We start from the raw sequence: 13089 nt of genomic DNA on the forward strand, positions 1-13089 counted from the left end.
GGGGCCCGTTCTTCGTACGTCGCTAACTCAGTTAGCTGGATTTGATTGTTGACGATTTGGCATGATCTTGGATTATTTGGTTCTTCGAACCTCATCCCGGAGTTGCTGTCATAGCAACAGGTCCGTAAGCTTAAACCTGCTCGGGAGCAGGCTTATTTCATGTAAACAGTATTAGATCGCATCTTTTTAAGCAGAATTGATACTTAAAATCTGTCCCAGCCACTGCTACTTTAATAGAAGTGTACCCTACTGATCCACGGACAGTAATTTAAAATAATAATAATTTTAAAATTAATTGAAAAACAATATAATAATGTTGTGTAGTCTATAGGCTATAGTATATTTCAATGAGTAAAACTGGCTGTGTCTATATATAGACACAGACACTTTTACTCATTAAAATATTTATGATGAAATAATTTCTTTATGTATACAGTTAATCTGAGCCGTACATTAATTTGAGTGGTGACAGATATTATGGGAGTGGCTTGATGGAGCGCAGGAGATGCAGATAACATGATCTTGAGCCTTAAGAAACTTAACAAATCTGTTCAAATATAAAATTAAATGAATTGCTAATTACTACATTGAAATAAAAATGTAAAGCCTGTACAAATATTAGAAATCGTGAATATAAATCATTGGGAATCATGTAAAAAATTAAAATAAAATAAAAACCGTGCACATTTCATTTATCTATTATAAGATTTATGTAGTTTTGTTCGCTTGGCTGTTTCCTTATAAAAGTCCAGAAATTTGTCAAGATTTTCGTCAGGTGTCTTTTTTAATTATAAGACGTCTTTACGTTGCTGTCTTGCCGCCAGCCACTCGCTGCATTGCTGATCGTGGTTTTGAGTATCGATGCATAGCCCCTTTTAAACCAACCCATAAACACGCAATTATCTCAGATAACTCGATCCAGCCAGACTAATCATCAACAACAGCTGCGTTCGAAGAACCGAATTATCCAGATCCTGATTAGCGCGATGATATCATCTTGGATGTGACATTTCATCTCGGATGTAATAAGCCACATTTCATTTATCTATTATAAGATTTATGTAGTTTTGTTCGCTTGGCTGTTTCCTTATAAAAGTCCAGAAATTTGTCAAGTTTTTTCGTCAGGTGTCTTTTTTAATTATAAGACGTCTTTACGTTGCTGTCTTGCCGCCAGCCACTCGCTGCATTGCTGATCGTGGTTTTGAGTATCGATGCATAGCCCCTTTTAAACCAACCCATAAACACGCAATTATCTCAGATAACTCGATCCAGCCAGACTAATCATCAACAACAGCTGCGTTCGAAGAACCGAATTATCCAGATCCTGATTAGCGCGATGATATCATCTCGGATGTGACATTTGATCTCGGATGTAATAAGCGATGTACGAAGAACGGGCCCCTGTTAATGTTGTGATAGAGATCTTCAGGAGTTCACGCTACATTGGTGGATGGACCGCGCCCACAGACGAGCATACACCCTATCAATTAACACTTTATTTGAGTTTTGGAGTCACGCCAAACATCAGTGTTGGGCTCGTTCATTGAGGCGTATTGTTAGTCATGTGGGAGTGGTAAGAATTTGATAAAAGTGCTTGGTACATGTTTGCTGTGTAAGCTAAACTATGGTGAAATAGTAATGTGCAAATGTGAGTTTAAATACAAATATATTGTCCGCACGCTGATGTAACTGCTCCATAAAAATAATTTATTGCGGCAACGTTTCGACCATCAGGTCTTAGTCAGGCACAAATTACGTGAACTGGTACAACTCTTTATAAGTAACAGATGATCATTCTAATTAGACATTCAGTCACTGTGCAGGTACACTCCCACAAGGAGAGAGAGAGAGAAAACCCGCATTAAACTCGAATAAACTAACAAATCAATACAGATCAATAATCAATCAAAATATTCAAACAATACTGAAGACAGATGAAAAAATACACACAATCCTATAGAAAAGGCTTAATATCAAAATCTTCATTCAACCCAAAAGGTGACAACGTATTTAGAGTATAAATCCAAAAACATTCCCTTTGTAGAATGATCATTAGAATGATCACCTGCTACTTATAAAGAGTTGTACCAGTTCACGTAATTTGTGCCTGACGAAGACCCGATGGTCGAAACGTTGCCGCAATACATTATTTTTATGGAGCAGTTACATCAGTGTGCGGACAATACGTTTGTATTTTTGCTATAGTTTGACTTTTTTTTTTTTTTTTTTGTCCTGCACCTGAGCCCTGTGTGGGTTTGTGGGATGTGCGCAACTTTCTTACACTTTGGTTTCAAACGTGAGTTTAGCCACATCTCTTCATTGGGTGGTTCGGTCTCATAGCCTACTTAAAAGTGAAACGTGTGATTTTTGTGCCTCTAGTGACACTAAAAAGAATCGCAACAATAGTTTTTACACTTAGTATTTTAACATCCGAAAATACACACTTCATGCTTTCCCTAATAGCCTAATAATTATAATAGGCTATCTATACTAATCTAAAATAAAAACTATAATTTTAAGGTTGACATTGTGCATATTTTCTAATGATCTGCAGTTTGAGTATCCTAATCTAACAATAATTTTAATATTTAAATATATATTATATAATCTAAAAATAGTATAATATAATACATAAGTTATTTAAATAAACAAACAATAAATATAATAATTATAACTAAAATAAAAATAATAATTTGCTTGAGAAAATAAGTTTGGTGGTACATTGTAAATATGTTAACATATGAATATTCTGCCCTATAAATTCTGCTCTATATTGTCTAACCACCAGGTGGCACACATGGCAAAGAAACCACTCTCAAAGAACAGAAACATTTTATTTGGTCTTACACTGCAAACAACCACCAAGGGTGTGTCTTTATCAGGTTTGTGAATGCAAAGCACTGGAATGTGGAAATTGCAGAAAGGAAAATTTGTGTATTGAGAAAAGAAACAAAAGATTCATTGTAAAAGGCTGTATAAATTAATGCTTACAAATTCTGAAGCTTGTCACATAAGTTGTGCTGAACATCATTTGTAATGAAATTTGTTGCATAAAATGAGAAAAATGCCAGACAGACGCTTTTGATTAGTGGTCTCAGGATTTTATAGTCCTCATAAATATGTATAGAGTTCAATTAGACAAATTACAATGTGCACTATAATGTGAAAACACATAGCAATTCGCTAGAGAAGAACTGAAGAGGTTTTTAAGATTTCTCTAGAGTTTGACTTTGAAGCTTCACACTCTTCTAGCCACTATTCTCTGATTTTTCTCCCATAGTGACTTTTCCTAAAAGCAGAATCACCTTATGAAGCCGATACAAAGCATACAAGCTGGCCACAATCAGGACTACACCACTGACCAAGAGAACAATGTACAAAGCCATCATAAATCCACTGTAGGGACCCGTTGACGGGACAGTCCACAGGTACACCCAGCCATTGTAATGATTGTTGTGCACAATTTCAGGTCCGTTATCCAGCACAATTGTATCGTAGAACGCCGGATCATTGTTGTTACCATTGCCTTGTTTCACGTAAATATGATCAGGTGTAGGAGAAAGTAGAGAGGCGTCTGTTGGAAAAGTAGTTACAGTTGTAGTTGCATTTGCAGTATTTCTTGCTGTTGTGCTTGTAGATGTAGATGTTTGCAGGGTTGGTGTCGCTGGAGCCCCAGTGGTAATGGCACTTGTAGCCATAAATGTGGTCTGGAAAACACCACAATGGAGTTCCTCATAAGTCAGCGTTTGCAGCGGATGGTTTTCTAAGCGGTATGGTTCATAGCATGTTACTCCTTTATCCAAGTCACTGATTCGTTTTGGGTTTTCATGAATCCATTCTGCAATACCCATAATGCTACAATCGCAATTCCATTTGTTGCCACTAAGAGAGAGATCTTTTAGCGCCATTGCGTGTACGAAAACATCTCCGGGGAGATACCTCAGATGGTTGTGTTTCAGGTCTAGTATTTCTAGTCTTGAGGTGTTGTGAAAGATAGCCGATGGGAGAGACTCAAGCTTGTTCTCGTTAAGTATCAGAATTTGAAGGCTGATCAAGTTTGAGAAGAGCTCCGGGTCTAGTTCCTGAAGGCTGTTTTTCTTCAGGGACAGTTTCTTCAGCTTGGGCAGACAACAGAAGAGGTTCTTTGGGAGGGAGGTCAACTTGTTGTTGAAGTGTAAATTGAGAGCCAGTAGATTGGTCATGTTTGCAAAAAGGTTCCATGGGACAGTGGATAGATTGGTTTCGTAAAGGTACAGCTCTTGGAGTCTCGGCATGTGTCCCATCAGCTGGTAAGGAAGGGATATGAAGGGGTTCTTGTAGAGGGTGAGCTTGGTCAGGTTGGGCAAGTAGTAGAAGGTCTCGGCTGGAATATACCAGAGTTGGTTGGCAGACATTGAGAGGGTGAGCAGGGATGGCAAGGGCCAGAAAAGACGTGGAGGAATCTCTCGGATCTGGTTCTTCTGTAGCATTAGCACCAACAGGTTGCTTAGATGGTCAAAGGAACCACTTTCAAGAGTCTCCAACTGGTTGGATGAGAGCACCAAAGATTTGAGTTGCAAAAGGTTGTGGAAGAGGGTCTTCGAGAGGTTCCTCAGTTGGTTATCAGCTAAGTTTAAGTAATTCAGCTTGGTCAAACCCTGGAAGACGTCAGCGTCCAGCTGGGAGATGCGGTTCTTGCTCAGATTTAGTTCAGTCAGGTTGACCATCGCCTCAAAGAGTTCTGAACTAACGGAAGCTATTTGGTTACCATCTAGCTGCAGTTGCTCCAAGTTGCTCTGCTCACTAAACACCTTGGGTGGGAAGACAGAGAGTGCGGTTGATGAGAGCTTGATGGACCGAAGCTGTGGAGCACCATGGAAGGCTTCTGGTTGGATGGTGTCTAGAGTGCTGTGCGTGATCATTAGTCGTAGCAGAAGAGAGAACGGCTGGAAACTTCGGTCTTTGAGGATCTTTATGTTTGTGTCATTTAGCAAGAGTAGGAAGGTTGTTGTTGGGTCGAGAGGAGGAATGTCGGTGATGTCCCCAGTGCATTTTGCAGAACCCCTAATGTCACAAATGCACCGATTGGGACAATGAGCACAGAGGGCGAATTGAGGCAGAAGTTGAAGTAGAACAAATGTGAACCACATATTCTCAAACTGGGGAACAAATATAGGCATATGTCATTATAAGAGTCTTCTTCATTATATAATTGATCATTTTTAGGAAAATAAATTGCCCCATGTAAAATAAAAAATATATGATTTTTAAAAAAATGACTACGTTTTAAAGGGATAGTTTGCCCAAAAATGGTTACACCCTCCCATATTTTTCCAAACTTGTATGACCTTCTTCCTTCTTTGGTTTTTTGTCCATTGAGTCCAAAACAACATTGGACTCAGTGGACCAAATTATGTCCATTCTTGTCCACTGGCTCCAAAACAACATTGGACCCGATTGACTTTAATTATATGGACAGAAATGGACACAGTTTCTAAAATATATTCTTTTATGTTCCACAGAAGAGAGAATGTCATGGAGGTTTGGATTGACAAAAAAAGTGAGTACATTTCTGGGAACTTTAGAATTTAGACAGAATTTTCATTTCTGGGTAAACTTTTCCTAAAACAAGTTAGGGATAAGTTACTAAAACAAATAAATGAAGTAGCAATGTTAAACTTACCTCTCACAGATACTGAAGAATGTCTGGCTAAAATGGATGCATTATGCTTTTAATAACCACACTATGGAAATCGCTCTTCCCTTTCGACACTTATCATACTCTGCAGTGAAGCCTGCATCCGTTGTGATGAGTTTTTTTTTGTTTTGTTTTTTTTTGTCTTTATTGTGTGTAATTGTAGAAGTCATTGTCTTCCAACTTGCAATATCTCTCTTTAAAAATAAATAAATAAATAAATTACTGAATGTTCAATAATGCAGAGTGGGACATTAGGAGCTATCCCTAATTATTGATTGATTGAAAAAGGCAGTATTAAAATAACAATACATGTTCCTTATTTTTGTTTGGACAATGTGCAATTTCTTTCACCAAAAAGTGTCTCCGATTCCTTTTTTTTTTTTTGTGCATTATTTTATGTCCATAATCCTCTGTCTTCATATGTTCATATGTGTCCTTAAAGGGACAGTTCACCCAAAAATGAAAATTCTGTCATCGTTTTTGTTCCTCAAGTTGTTCCAAACCTATATGTGTTTCTTTCTTCTGTTGAACACAGAAGAATTTTGAAGAATGTTGGTAACCAATCAGTCTACCGTCAGGTCTTTGGTTAATATATTCTTTTGGTATGCGTGACATTTATAATGTTCAACAAAGTCTTAACACTAGAGGGAGACAAGAGCTCTTGAAAAGCCAATCTTTATAAATCAAGGCAGATGACAAGTTTTAGCCTATATAAAATTATTTTGAAATTATTGTAGTAAAATTGTGCATTCATATGTTTAATTATGCACTCAAGATCCTTAAAAAAATAGGGAATATTTTGCACAATGAGATGATAGAGTAAAATCAATAAATTTCACTTGATGTTTTATTGAGATGACATTTACATAAAATACATTTTTGTTATAAGAGTAAAGTCATGAGTACATTATAACTATCATGATTATCATGACACATTATGAATACATATAATTCCATATCTGAAACCGTTCTGCTCGTTTTGACACATCTTAAGGCATTAGATGATTTTGCAGATTTTCTTGCTCCTGGTTCTTCACTTTAACATCCTCAAACACAGTATTTCCAGAAACAGGCTAAAAAGAAAATGGGAAAAAATTTTACATCTGCATTTATGCAGTTGACAAACATATCTGTTCATAAAAAAGTAACACTCACCATCATCTCTTTTGCTGGTCATCGGTCTCTCTTTTTCTATTGCGTTTGACACCAGTTTTCTTTCTACATTTAGCTCCTCTTGAAGGGCCGCAAGCTGAAACAGCAAGCTGACAATTAGCTTTCATAATAATAGTTGGTTTATTATTTAATTGTATTTAATGACAATAAACGTTTTCCCATTAAATACACATGACCAAAATGAAACATACCTCCTGCAGCTCTGCGATTTTTCTGGCCATCTCGAGTCCTGAGATTAAAGAAGAAGTGCAGGTTTGTGGATTATAAAATGCTTATTCATTATACATTTGCTAAGAGTAAGACAATCTGTGCAACACATAAATCAAATGCATTTATTTACCTATTACATCCTTTTCTTGCACAGGCATGATGTTTTTCCGTAGCAGAAATGCCAAAATCTGGTTCTTCACATCTGAATCTTCCTTTGAATGGAAAACCTGGTTGACTATAAAAATGGAAACACACAATTGGAAGCACACAATTAAGATACAATGAGACTGATTTAAATTAAATCTATGATCACAAACCAGTCATTTAGATCAAATTAGTGGCCTGTACTCACCTGGACTTGCAAGGCTTCTCGTATGAACGTTGAGAGCACCAATCAGAAGTAAAAAAGCAAGTCGTGGAAGAAGACTTCCTGAGGATAGTCTGTCCATGGCACTGAGGGAATGATCCTGGTGCGTGTCTGACCAAAGGCTCTTCTGCTGGAGGCTCATCAGATGGGACACTTTTAATCAGGTGTGAAGACGCGAGGATGTGTCATCGCTGTAAATCAAAAGTGTGACGTGTACGTTCTGTATCTAAAAGAGGGTCCGTGACAGCTGGGACTGATGTTCTGACGTGGTCTCAGGGCCAGCGACGGGCAATCAATCAGCGGCGGTGTATGTTAGGACAAGAGTAAATCACTGGCAATACTGGGGATCATTCATCTGGGGATGGTAAAATGTTCATGGCATTCTTCTTTTAATTTAACTAAAAGTATATGTGAGTCAGTGCTTAGAATAACAAGAAACAGTATGATGATGGATGTCATATGTACAATATAATGTCATTCTGGCAGCTTTTACATCTTATAGAAACTCTAGTTGGATGAAGACCTATAAACATTGAGATCCATATCTATAATTAACAAACGTATTGTGTTTAAATATTTATTTTTTGTGGGTTTTTTATTTTCTACAGGTGCATCTCAATAAATTAGAATGTCATGGAAAAGTTCATTTATTTCAGTAATTCAACTCAAATTGTGAAACTCATGTATTAAATAAATTCAATGCACACAGACTGAAGTAGTTTAAATCTTTGGTTCTTTTAATTGTGATGATTTTGGCTCACATCACGACATTCTAATTTATTGAGATGCACCTGTATATTAAAATTGAATTTATAAAATCTATATTAATATTTAAAATAATGATAAGTCATATTTCATATTATTTTTAACTTAGTATACTGAGTTACTCTACAAATAGCCTATTATTATTTATTATGTATGTACAAATACACACACATACAATATATATTTTGAAAATATTTACATATATTTACATGTATATATTTGTATTCATATAATTTAGATTATATATAAATATCTTTAATATATAAACATAACTTACATACATGCATGTATGTGTATTATATATACATAATAAATATACACAGTACACACATATATTACGTAAACAGAAACTTTAATTTTGGATGTGATTAATCACGATTAATCATTTGACATATACATATATGATTTTCTTTTATTATTTAAACTTTGAAAGTAAGGTATAGGCATTGTCCATCCGATAGAAATTCTAATTGCATTAAAACTTGAAAAAATTCAGATCCATATCATTCTTAAAACAATATTTAAGTTTAGTTAATATTTAAGTTAAGTTCATTTATTTTATATGTGTTAGATATTCAGCTTTTTTTTTCTATTTTCTTTTTTCAGTTTCTATCGATCAATAAATAGTTGACACAATAATAACATATACAAAATAATTCCAAAATTTCTTAAAAACAAAAATAATATTTCATCAAATATTGTACTCTATATTCATCATAAAATGTTTTTGGTGTTATAATGATGTTTTTGTAAAGGAAAACGTTGGAAGTAAAGTATTTTCCATTTGATAGAAACTAATTAAAAAAAAACTATAATGCATTAATTAATTCATTAATTAGAATGATAATAAATCATTCAAATACATTGTATAATTATTTATCAGAGTTAGGAGTTGTTGTTTTTTATGGGGTATTTGACCTTTTAATCTTTCTTACAATTTCCACAACATCAATGACAATAATAATAATTAATATGATCTTGGTTACTCTATATTTACCGTAAAATGTTTATATTTTTAATATTTCATAACTTTGTATAGTAACATATTTACATTATAGTTAGGCTATACATAATTTTAATCATTTTAAAATCGTGGAAGCCTGACATCAGAGTAGCTAAGTAGCTGCATTTTCCAAAAGCAAAAGAGTGATTAAAGTAATAAATTCAATATCAGAGTGTTTATGTTGGCCTGAATTTTAAACGTAAATAACGACAATAACAAGGTTTACAAAACATTCAGGTAGCCTACTTCTGAAGGAATTTGAGGACTGCGCAGGTTCACTGGCTGTGTTTGTTCATTTGTTTGCCCGCGTGCCAGAATGTGAGTGTGGCATGTCCCGCCCTGCCATCCGTAGCAAACACACACACTGCTCAGCTTTTCTTCGTGGTGTGTGTGTGTGTGTGTGTGTGTGTGTGTGTGTGTGTGAGCTCACAATATTCATCCGCTGAGGGTACAGAGGGAGGGACGGACAGAAACCTCGGCTGGCGACAGAAACCAATCAGAGCGACACATTAGCGATGACATCGATCGGGATTTATTTATTTATCTGACGGAAACCGCCATCCGTCTGTCAAACAAATTAACAATAACCTTCAGAAACCCCAGAGTAACATTACGCGCCGGCGACGACATGGCTGATTTCAGTATTGATCAGAACAACCTGCCTGGCGTGAAAGAGGGTGAGTGAAGAAGAAGAAGAGGCTTTCTGAGGCATTGTGTGTGTAACGTTACTGCGTTAAAATAACCGGGCAAATGGCACGGCCTGTCAGATGATTCAAAACTGCCAAAAACGATTAAATATGATTGCATTGTGGTGAATTATGAAGGCAAACTGTTATTTTGACTCAATACATTGGTTACCTTTTATACCAAAAAATATTTACGTTACTGAAGGGAGTCAAAACAGAGCCATTCGCTGTACTGAGAAACGCCTCTATCAATATATTTCTAATATAGAAGGAGAAAGCGATTACATTCTTGCCTGTTTTGCCTCAAATGTCATGTATTACATGGCGTGTGATGCCTGACGTTAGCTTTAGGTGCTGTGGTGTGTGTGTGTGTGTGTGTGTGTGTGAATGACCCCATCATTTCCGCCCCAAATCCAGTTCGTGATAGTATCTAAGGTTCAGTTATTGGTCTCAAACCGAAATTCAAAAGCCATGTAGCTAATTGGGCACCAAATGTTGGTTTCTAGTCATTTCATTTAAAATAAATAATTTTAACTTAAGGGGATAGTTGACTCAAAAATGAAAATTATGTCATTATTTACTCACCCTCTTGCTGTTCCAACCTGAGTTTCTTTCTTCATTTGAGCACTACAGAAGATATTTTCAAGAACGGTGGTAACCAAACAGTTAATGGTAGCCATTGACTTCCATAGTATTGGAAAATATGCTATGGAAGTCAAAGGCTACCGTTAACTGTTTGGTTGCCAGCATTCTTGTAAATATATTTAATCGATGATTTTAATGACTTTTTATGTTTAAAATTAGCTATTTTTTGTTTAGGTTCAGTTGATTTCTGAATTACAGTTTCAGACAAATAAGTAATTCTGGCTAATTGGGGACCAAATGCTGGTTTCTAGTTTTTTTTAAAGACCTCTTAAGTAGGATAGGCCAAGTTAACCATTTTAGGATTAGGGTTGATGCATTTAAAACAAACACATTTTTCATTCATAATCAGTTATTGGTCTGGAACTGAAATCCAAAAATCAAGTAATTCTTGCTAATTGGGGACCAAATGTTGGTTTCTAGTTATTTATTTAATATAAGTTACTTTAACTTAAATGCGACCTAAAAGGTTAAGAACTTCTGAGGTGGGATAGGCCAAATTGGAAGGAGTTTGATGTGTCTAATATGAGCTACTTTATTACTGAATTTTAAACATTAAGTAATTCTATCTAACGGGGGGACCAAATGTTGGTTTCTAGGTAATTATTTCATATAAAATAAACAATATTTACACAGTTAAATACAGTACAGATGGTTGAGAGCTCTATAGTGGGACAGGCCAAGTTCACATTCACAAAAGATGTTTGATGTCTACTTTTTTGTGCTAGATTCATTTTATGATGTATAATATTGTTTATCAAACATATCTTATTAGTTTACACAGCAACAAACATGATGCTGTGTCTTTAACGCTTAAAAGAAGTCTTTTAGGCAACAAAGTGTCCCATATTTATGGAAAGTGGCAATTAGACTCTCTGCATATGTATGAAATTCGTTGGTCACAAGATGCGAGAACCTTGTGAATCATTGAACCCGTCATTGAATCAGTTTTGTAAAAAAAAAATTTTTTTTTCATTTATTTTATATTATCGCCATAACAATTTGAGTGAAAGCCTCGACTGTAAACTTCAGAATGTCGTAGTATTTGGTACCACATAAAAGTTTGCGTGTGTTTATGCGAAAGTGCATCTGGATGTTTTCAACTTATTAACAGGATGAAGACGAGCAACATACCACGTTTCTCACGAGTTTCTGTTTGTTTCTCCTTGAAGAATGTCCTTGTGGTTTCTGTTTTCAGTCGTTTCATGTGTGTGGATTCAGCATTTTGCTGTTGTGTTGCAGCTGCTCTTTGCTCTTGGAGACAAAGTTAGGAATGTTTGCCTGGAAAATGTGCAGGCTTAAAAAATGTGCTGTTTTTGCTGCCTAGCTAAGACCTCCTGGGATGTGTTCAGCGTTGGTTTCGTGTTTGTTTGGAGAGCTTTCAGCTTTTCCTTGTGTTGCTGTTTCTTGTTTGCCAGTCGCTGCTCGGGTGCTGTTTTGTAGCTCCTTGAGGATCATCATTCTTAATGAGTCTTAAAAAGACATTTTAATTGATGTCATAGTGTTGTGTCGCTTTGGGCTGTATTTATTTCATGGTGTATGTATCACCCTCAAGTTTTTAATATTAGGCGAAGATCCACCAGCATGTTCTTTTTGGAAAAAATCCTTTATGCCTGAAACATGTTTTATTAGATTGTGCTGGCTTAAACCCTGTGAGAAACAAGTTTATCTATCTATCTATCTATCTATCAAACTTAATTTTTTAAATTTACAATTTATTTAGTTATTGAACACTGTTTTTTTTCCCTTTCCTTTGTTTTGTTTTTTTAAGTTATGTATAAATGTAACTAGAGTTTTTAGCAAAAATAACGGTAACAATCTGATATAATTTACCATAAATTTTCATATTTTGGGGGGGGGGGTTATTTTATTTGTATTTTGCAATTAAAACTTTTATTCATCAAGGATGCATTAAATTGACCTAAATTGACAGTAAAGACAATTAAAATGCTACAAAAGGTTTCTATTTCAATTAAATGCAGTTCTTTTGAACTTTCTATTCATCAAAGAATTCTGAAAAAAGTCTCACAATTTCAACCAAAATATCAATCAGTACAACTGTTTTCAATATTAATAATAATAACAATAATAATGTTTATTGAGCAGCAAATCATCATATTAGAATGATTTCTAATATCTAATAATATAGAAGGATCAATATATATCCTATAGATAATTCTATATCAATATAATAGAAGGATCATGTGACACTGAAAACTGGAGTAATGATGCTAAAAATTCAGCTTTGCATCACCGGAATAAATTACATTTTAAAATGTATTCAAATAGAAAAATAATGTAATAATATTTTACAATATTTATATCTTTGATCAAATAAATGCAGCCTAGGTAAGCAGAAGACACTTTTAAAACCTTAAAAAGTCTTAACGACCCCAAACTTCTTAAAAGTAGTGTATATATATTTATTATATGAAATTTCAATAAATTCATTCATTTGTTTGCTCAATAAAAACATTGAAAACTAACATTCTTATCTCAAATTTGTCAACCTGGCCTATATATATATATATATATATATATATATATATAATCGGTTTACCACTAA

At 34.9% G+C, this 13089-nt stretch overlaps 1 protein-coding gene across 1 annotated transcript; it reads right to left on the bottom strand.

Annotated features, from left to right (window-relative positions):
• Window positions 1-3248: 3248 nt before the first annotated feature.
• LOC107664925 (platelet glycoprotein V-like) lies at window positions 3249-5709 on the bottom strand. Its single transcript, XM_016455622.1, has 2 exons — window positions 5663-5709; window positions 3249-5138 (listed from the first exon to the last, which is right to left on the bottom strand). Exon 2 carries the CDS (start codon window positions 5127-5129, stop codon window positions 3249-3251), a length of 1881 nt encoding a protein of 626 aa, XP_016311108.1. The 5' UTR covers window positions 5130-5138; window positions 5663-5709.
• Between the last annotated feature and the right edge of the window lie 7380 nt (window positions 5710-13089).

Source organism: Sinocyclocheilus anshuiensis, unplaced genomic scaffold (assembly GCF_001515605.1).
Source record: "Sinocyclocheilus anshuiensis isolate Anshui unplaced genomic scaffold, SAMN03320099.WGS_v1.1 scaffold417, whole genome shotgun sequence".
NCBI classification, from domain to species: Eukaryota; Metazoa; Chordata; class Actinopteri; order Cypriniformes; family Cyprinidae; genus Sinocyclocheilus; species Sinocyclocheilus anshuiensis.

Bases quoted from the DNA above. Each gene is read 5' to 3' on its own strand.
- LOC107664925 (XM_016455622.1), bottom strand. From the start codon at position 5,129: ATGTGGTTCACATTTGTTCTACTTCAACTTCTGCCTCAATTCGCCCTC.